This window comes from Triticum urartu, chromosome 3A (genome assembly GCF_056163025.1).
Source record: "Triticum urartu cultivar PI428250 chromosome 3A, HENAU_Tu73, whole genome shotgun sequence".
NCBI classification, from domain to species: domain Eukaryota; kingdom Viridiplantae; phylum Streptophyta; class Magnoliopsida; order Poales; family Poaceae; genus Triticum; species Triticum urartu.
Genome location: NC_141875.1, coordinates 233,628,996 through 233,636,981, shown reverse-complemented (window position 1 = coordinate 233,636,981; position 7,986 = coordinate 233,628,996). Strand labels below are relative to the sequence as shown.

Genomic DNA, 7,986 nt, shown 5'->3' with positions numbered 1-7,986 from the left:
TAGGAACGACGCCCACGCAAGGAGAGGCTCGCCGAGCATGGGGGACTGGCCGCCACCGCAAGCAGACCTCGCCCACGTATGCACTCCTCTCCTCCCCACTCTCCTCTCCCCCTCTCCTCTCTGTTGATGTCATTCATTTGATGTAGATCTGTTAGGAGAATCTCCACACACACACACACACACACACTGATTTTATGTAGGTTTGTTGTAAGCTTGGAAAAATCTCTTGGAAATGGCATTGATGAATTTGCTAGAGATTGTGAAGAGAATTTCTGTTGATGAAATTGTTAGGAGAATTGTTGTTGATGAAATTATTAAGAATTCTATTGGAATTTAGTCAATTCATAGTGGTGAATTATGTTGTCAGCTATCAATAGAACAGAGTTCTCTGTTTTATTTTGTCCAAGAGTAAATTGCGTTGATGAAATTGATGTTGTTCTTTCCGTGAAACATGATCCTGAAATTGCTGTTGCTCTCTGTTCTAAATTCCTAATTTATTTTGTCCATGAGTAAATAATGAATGCTGAGTAAATAGGATCCTGATCCATTTGACTGATTCATGCCATGAGTAAATATTGAATGCTGATTTATTTTGTCCACCAAGTTGGACTAAAGTAGTGAGAAATTGGAAATAGCTGAATGTTGTGGTTAGGGAGTTAGCATATAAAGTTGAGTGCCATTACTTCCATCCATTTTCATTAATTAATGTTGATGCACTTAAATTGATTTGCTAAGTTGCAACAATTTGTTGTCTTTGGCAGATGGACAGAAGCTAGATTAGAGAAGGAGTTAGAAAGTTTTCGAAAGAACATATGAAAGGAGTTGATGATTTCATGGAATTTGTTTGGGCAAATTTTGCCAACGATGCTCACATTCTTTGCCCATGCTGCGAATGCCTCAACCGTCCAAGAATGGCTCAAGGAAGAGTGGAAGCTCATCTGCTTCTTAATGGGATGTCCAGCACATATGATAGATGGATATATCATGGAGAACCTTTAGACAGTCAACCTCAACATTTTGAAGCTGATACAGAGGCCCCTCATATGATGGGTGGTGGTGATGCTGGCATTGATTTCATGGAAAAGGTTTTGCGAGATAATGTTGTTTTGGAGGAAGAGGATAGGCATGAAGATGTTAGGATTCCTGACCTATTGAAGGATTTGTACGATGCTGAAGATCATGCTGATGGACAGAAGTCGTTGTTTGCTGAGGTGTTAGAGGAGGCGAAGCACGCAGCTCATGAAGGGGGTAAATTTTCAAGATTTACCTTCACCGTGAAGTTACTCCACATAAAGTCTTTCTACCAGATAAGCAATGCCGCATTCAACGCAATACTCCGTCTTTTGAGCTTGCAATTCCATGATAGTTGTGTTCCCAGATCTTATGATGAAGCATTGAGCATAATCCGCAGGCTGGGGTTAGGTTATGTGTCAATACATGTGTTCCCAAATAACTGTGTCTTGTTTCGGAAGGATTTAGCAAAGCATGACAACTGTCCAAAATGCAATGCATCTAGGTGGAAAGATGCTGATGGGAAGAAGTCAATACCAGAGAAGGTACTGAGGCACTTTCCGTTGATACCAAGGCTGCAGCGGATGTTCATCTCGAAGAAATCATTGCATGAGGTACAGTGGCACAAGCTGAAGCGGCAACCTGTGGACAATGAGCTGAGCCATCCAGCGGATGGAGCGGCATGGAAAGAGTTTGACCGTATACATTTAGATTTTTCTGCAGATCCAAGGAACATAAAACTTCGCATTGCCACAGATGGGTTTAATCCGTTTGGGAACATGAGCACGTCTTATAGCATGTGGCCAGTTTTTGTGGTGCCGTACAACCTGCCACCATGGGCATGGATGGATCAGTCCAACTTCATGATGTCATTGCTTATCCCGGGTCCAGAGTCTCCAGGAAAGGATTTTGATGTCTTTATGGAGCCCCTCGTAGAAGAACTGCTCCAGCTCTGGACTGGTCTACCTACATACGATGCCTTGAGTCCGGAAGAAAAGTTCAATCTATGTGCTGCAACCATATGGTCCATCCATGATTTCCAGGCTCTGCACACTCTGTCTGGGAGGATCACAGCGGGTTATCAAGCTTGTGTCCATTGTGACAAAGACCCTTTCTCAAAGAGAATAAGGAGCAAGATCTGCTATATTGGGCACCTCCGCTTTCTTCCCCAAAACCATCGATGGAGAAGAAGCAAAGATTTTAATGGTGAGAATTAAACCCGTGACAAGCCAGATGAATTCACTAAAGAAGAGCTGGAGCAGCAACCTGAAAAGGTGAAAGATGTGAGACTAGGAAAGCTGGCGAAGAAAAGAAAGCATGAGGAAGGTCAATGTTGGGACCGGAGGTCTTGTTTGTGGGACCTGCCATACTGGGCAGATCTGAAATTAAGGCATAATCTCGATGTAATGCACATTGAGAAAAACATGCGAGAATCTGCTAGGGACGTTTCTGAACATTGAAGGGAAGACAAAGGACATGGTTAGTTCTAGGCTTGATTGGAGGACATGGGCATAAGAGAAGATTTGCATCTACAACACAATGAAGATGAAGATTCATTTGAAATGCCACGAGCATGGTATACAATGAGTAAAGAACAAAAGCTTGCATTCTATGAATTCCTAAGAGCGGTGAAATTTCCAGATGGTTATGCTGCTAACCTAGCAAAGTTTGTTACATCTGATGGATTCAAGCTTTCAGTACTGAAAACCCATGATTGTCACATCCTCCTCCAAAGGATTTTACCGGCGGGCCTCCGAGGAATCATGGACAAGGATATATATGAAGCGGTTGCTGAGCTGGGAAATTTCTTTAGAGAACTGTGCTGCAAAACACTCAAGTTAACTATCCTGGAAAGACTTGAAAAAGAAATCCTAATTATTCTTTGCAAGCTCGAGAAGATTTTCCCTCCAGCTTTCTTCACCGTGATGGTCCATTTGGTGGTGCACTTACCAAAAGAGGCAATTCTTAGAGGCCCTGTGCAATACGGTTGGATGTACCCAATCGAAAGAAGGCTGCTTACTTGTAAGCGTTATGTGTGAAACATGGCAAGACTTGAAGGTTCTATTGCTGAAGCATATGTCATTGACGAGTGCTTGACTTTTTGCTCTAGATACTTTGGCGATGTGGAAACAAGATGGAACCGGCCGGGTAGAAATAGAGAGCTGTCTGATTCGCAAAGTGGTGATGTCTCTGTTTTCAACCATGGTGTGAACTTTCTTGGAGCCTCACAATACTTGGGGGCTGGTGATGAGTATGACAAGATGGTTTGGTTTGTGCTCAGCAATTGTGCCGAGGTTCTACAATATATCGAGTACATTATATCTGGTGCACTCATTATATTTTTTTGCTTGGGTTGGCAGCAGCCTAATGTTTTAATTCACATGTTTTGTTGGCATTGCAGGAAATGCAAGGAAGAGTTAAATTAGGAAGAAAGCAATATCCATGTGGATAAAAGGGTTGCCAAGGGGTTTGCTAAGTGGTTTAAGAATCATGTGAGATCTTTAGCCACATGTTTTATGTTTTCTATGTTATTCACCAATTGTTAAATACCATTGTTTGCTAAATGGTTTATTTGTGTAGATTGCAAAGTTGCATGAGGAGAAGAAGGTCAGTGATGATCTATTTGCTTTGGCATGCTTACCGGATAAGCGAGTGAGAGTGTATTCAGCATGCATTGTTGACGGTGTCCGGTACCACACCGTTGACCGCGAGGAAAAAAGGAAGACACAGAATAGTGGAATCGTCACTGAGGGGTCACATGATCGTGAGATCATTGACTTCTATGGTCAGTTGAGAAGCATCGTAGAGTTTCAGTACAACTCTAGTGGAGGCATCCTTCGCTCGGTTGTCTTATTTCACTGTGACTGGTTTGATCTTGGTAGCAAGAAGAAGAGAGACTCTTTTGTCAAATATGATGGCCACTTCAAAAGCATCAACACTGCAAGGTGCTGGTATAAGAGTGATCCCTTTATTCTAACAACACAAACAACAATGGTGTTTTATCTACCAGACACTCTTTTGCACGGAAAATGGCGAGTTGTGCAAAACTTTGAGCACAGACACTTGTGGAGTGTGACTGAAACATAAGTGGAAAAGGGCCCCGGTGATGGTGGACTAACATACCAAGATGATAACCTATGGAAGTTCCGTTGCAAGCTGATGTTGACTCTATGGAAGTTCCGGTGCAAAGCAGAGTGTGAAGGGACCGGGAACGTGTGATCGTTGGTGCTGCAATAGTTGAAGGCATCAAGAAAAGAAGAAAGGTGGTAGCCGATGGACATGAGAGCGAGGATGAGGAAAACCGGACTGATCATACTATGCTGCAATATTGTAGTGATGATGAGGAAAACAGGAGTGGGCATAGAGTCCCTTGTTTTTGTATCGACGAGGATGAGTAGCGAATGGACTAGCAAAGGTAAATACTATTACTTAATGTTCTTTGTTTTGGTATCTATGGGACTGGTGACCTGATGTGATCAATCTTCTCTCCAGGTAGAAAAATCCTTGAAGATTCTAGGAGCAAAATGATGATCCTGATGGTTGTAGCAAGATGATGATCCTGATGGTTGTAGCAAAATGATGATCCTGATGGTTGTAGCAATAGTGATGTAGTTATCCTGATTCACAGTGCTTTAAGATTCCAGCAACAAAATTGAGATGTTATGCTTGCTGTTTTGAACTGAATTGAGATGTTATTGTAGCTGTTATGCTTGCTGTCAAAATGTTGTCTTGTAATGCGAAAGATTGCAAAATGATCATACAAAAGATTTTTTGAACATCTTTAGTTCAAGTTTTGGTCAGAATGTTGTCTTGTAGTTGTTGTGATCATTTAGTAGTTGTTGTGATCATCTTGTAGTTGTTTTGGTCAGAATGTTGTCTTGTAGATGCTATTTTAACTGAATTTTGGTCAGAACTGAAGATGCTATTTTAACTGAATTTTGCTTCAACTGAACCCATTTCATTGTGAGCAAAAAAATATGCGCCAGCGGGGACTCGAACCCACGACCGTGCGCTTGTTTCACTATGTTTCTACCACTGGGCTAGGACGGGGCTATTAGTCTTCCACTCTATGCCAACCTTTTTGAATATATCAAACTAGTCAAGTATCAAGCACACACCTCACTAACAAGTGGGCCACTCGACCCACTCGCTGACAAGTGGGCCATTTTGCTATTGTACCCAAGCTACCAAAAATATGCGCATGGCCAAAAAATATGCGCGTGTGGGGGCTCGAACGCACGACTGTGCGCTTATTTCACTGTGTTTCGACCACTGGGCTAGGAAGAGGCTGTTGGTTTTGTAATCTATGCCCACCCTTTTTAACATATCAAACCAGTCATGTAGCAAACACCGAACTCGCTGATAAGTGGACCCGCTCCCTCTCTTTTCCCCACTTCTCACCACTCGACCCACTCCTCCTCTCCATCGACGGCGCCGCCCACCGCTGTCGGCTCCTTCCTCTCCCACCGCCGGCCTCCCCACCGCCGCGGGCTCCTTCCTCTCCCATCGCCGGCCTCCCCACCGCCCCCGGCTCCTTCCTCTCCCACAGCTGCCGACTCCTTCCTCTCCCACCGCTGCCTACTCCTTCCTCTCTCTCTCGAGGTATGAATCCTTCCTCTCTCTCTCCTTCCTGGTTGGATTAGTTTTCTACTACTGGTTAGATTAGGGTTCTTGCCGTCGCCTAGATTGGACTAGGTTAGATAGGGATTGGATTAGATTAGGGTTTGATTTGGTTAGGGTTTGATTGGGACTGCATTAGATTAGATTAGGTTTGGATTATATTAGGGTTTGATTAGTGGGAATTAATTCAGTTAAGGATTATGCTGTCAAGTATGCTTTGTGCCTTTTGATAAGAGTGGGAAGTATGCTGTCAAGGATTATTCAGTTAAGGATTTTTCAGTTAAGGGTTCTTGTCAAGTATTCAGTTTAGGATTCAGTTAAGGAATTAGATAAGTACAGATGTATGAGACACTTGGTATGAGCTGTAGAATGTTCTGTGCCATTTGATATGCAGCAAGTATGAGCATTATGAGGCAGTGAGACACTAGTGTGTTCTAATTTGTTTTTATTTTTGTAATGTTTTACCCGAGTGGCTAAGCACTGCTATGTAGGTGTACAAATACAATGTGATCATGCTAAGCACTGCTATGTTGGTGCTTATGTTCTGATGTGTACAAATACAATTCTATCTAGGTGTTTGTACTTCTAAGATTTTCTTGATCTCTTATTTTTTCTGTTTTGATGTTATATTCATAGAAGTTTGCATATGTGTGCATCATGTAATGTGATCATGCTAGCTCAAATGATCATAATCTATTGATGATGCATGAAGTATTTCCTTCTATAATTTTCTTCAGTCACACTGTTGTTTTGCTGTGCTTGATAAACCTGAGACTTCTTTCTATTGTAATATTGAAACTGTTGTTTTGCTGTACACTATTGGTCCATTTATAATAGATATGGTTCTGGTCAATTTATAGTAGATATGGTTCTGGTCAATTTATATTGCTGTGTTCTGGTCAATTTATAGTAGATTTTAGTGTTGTTGCTGTTGGTGGTCACCTGATGATGTTGCTATTGATGTTGATGTTGATGTGCTTGTTTTAGTGTTAGTTTACTATGCTATTGATGTTGATGTGCTTGTTTAATTTACAATGCCGCTTTTCAGATAAGTGAGATGGCTGGCTTGGAAGGTTTCGAGTTCTTCAAGATCGTAATTGAGAAATCTTGCAGTAGGCAGGTATGTTTATCATCACTCATTTCTTTATCATCACTCTGCTGTCTAGTGCTTGATTGCCACAATTAACCACTGCTTGACCCACACTGCAGAGGCTGCCTGACAAGTTTGCGAAGATGCTCGCCGGCCGTGAGCCCCACAAAGTGAAGCTGCGGGAGGCCGGCAGCGGGCTTCACAGGTTGTGGGACGTGTTGGTGGTGTTCGATGGTGAAGGCCACATGTACCTTGGGCCCGGATGGGAGCTTTTCGCCCGCGCCCATGAGCTACAGCTTGGGTACTTCCTTGTCTTCCGCTATGACGGCGACGCCATGTTCACCATGAAGATGTTCGACAACACCATGTGCCGCATGTACTACCAGCACGACGATGATGCCAGTAAGCTCTCTGCCTCTCTTCTCCCTGTCCTTTTGGCTTCCTCTACCAGCACGACGACAACACCATGTTCACACTTTGTTGCATTTGGCCAGGCAATGGGAGCAGCAGCGAGGATGACGAGGAGCAGAGCGGGGATGACGAGGAGCAGAGTGGGCAAGAAGAGGAGCAGAGCGGGGGATGACGACCTTGCTATGGTGGTGGCTGACGATGACCTTGCTATGGTGGTGGCTGACGACGACCCTGCTATGGTGGTGGCGGACGACGACCTCGGGATTGTGATGCCTGACACTGACCTCGCGATGGTGGTGCCTAACGATGACCTCGCGATGGTAGTGGCGCCGGCGATTCCACGGCTAGGCCACAGGACCATGCCAATTGTGGTAGAGGAGTACATCCGCGTTGGGATTCGCCACTCTGAGCGCATCAGGTTGATGAAGGAGGAGTGAAAATGTTAAGAAAATGAAGTGGCAATGTTAAGCATGTTAGGTTTAAGCTTGTTAGTCTAATCTGAACATGTCAATGTTAAGTATGTCAGGTTTAATTTTGTGCATGCTCATGGATGCTGCATGACAGTGTCATCTAAACATGTCAATTTCTTAACAATGAATATTTAATTTGGTAATTGATGGTAATTGAATTTTTTATGCATGCTCATGGATGAAAGATAAAATTATGGGTTTCTGTGCATGCTCATGTATGGAACAATATAAGACTCAAACCCTAGCCACGGACGACTGCCGTGACGACATCCGCCGGTTTTTGAAAACACCGTAAAAAAATTCAAAAACCGTTTTTCATTTTTTGAATGCTAAAGACATGCGTTTTTTTGTGAAGCGGCTACAAGGTAGGCATATCATCACAGA

At 43.2% G+C, this 7,986-nt stretch overlaps 2 protein-coding genes across 2 annotated transcripts; both read left to right on the top strand.

Moving 5' to 3' along the window:
• The first annotated feature begins 911 nt into the window (after nucleotides 1-911).
• LOC147979314 (uncharacterized) lies at nucleotides 912-6,687 on the top strand. The gene is made up of 4 exons (XM_087515149.1): nucleotides 912-2,088; nucleotides 2,653-2,969; nucleotides 3,592-3,796; nucleotides 6,680-6,687. Exons 1-4 carry the CDS (start codon nucleotides 912-914, stop codon nucleotides 6,685-6,687), a joined length of 1,707 nt encoding a protein of 568 aa, XP_087371275.1.
• Nucleotide 6,688: 1 nt separating this feature from the next.
• Nucleotides 6,689-7,304, top strand: LOC125555573 (B3 domain-containing protein Os03g0212300-like). The gene is made up of 3 exons (XM_087515148.1): nucleotides 6,689-6,751; nucleotides 6,841-7,123; nucleotides 7,216-7,304. Exons 1-3 carry the CDS (start codon nucleotides 6,689-6,691, stop codon nucleotides 7,302-7,304), a joined length of 435 nt encoding a protein of 144 aa, XP_087371274.1.
• Nucleotides 7,305-7,986: the final 682 nt, after the last annotated feature.

What these genes read in the sequence shown, in the direction of transcription:
- LOC147979314 (XM_087515149.1), top strand. Translation starts at nt 912, where the DNA reads ATGGCTCAAGGAAGAGTGGAAGCTCATCTGCTTCTTAATGGGATGTCC. An exon ending in GTCTGGGAGGATCACAGCGG is followed by an intron (nt 2,089 to 2,652) that starts GTTATCAAGCTT and finishes TGAAATTTCCAG; the next exon opens with ATGGTTATGCTGCTAACCTA. An exon ending in TGGTGCACTTACCAAAAGAG is followed by an intron (nt 2,970 to 3,591) that starts GCAATTCTTAGA and finishes TTATTTGTGTAG; the next exon opens with ATTGCAAAGTTGCATGAGGA.
- LOC125555573 (XM_087515148.1), top strand. Translation starts at nt 6,689, where the DNA reads ATGGCTGGCTTGGAAGGTTTCGAGTTCTTCAAGATCGTAATTGAGAAA. An exon ending in AGAAATCTTGCAGTAGGCAG is followed by an intron (nt 6,752 to 6,840) that starts GTATGTTTATCA and finishes CCCACACTGCAG; the next exon opens with AGGCTGCCTGACAAGTTTGC. An exon ending in CCAGCACGACGATGATGCCA is followed by an intron (nt 7,124 to 7,215) that starts GTAAGCTCTCTG and finishes GCATTTGGCCAG; the next exon opens with GCAATGGGAGCAGCAGCGAG.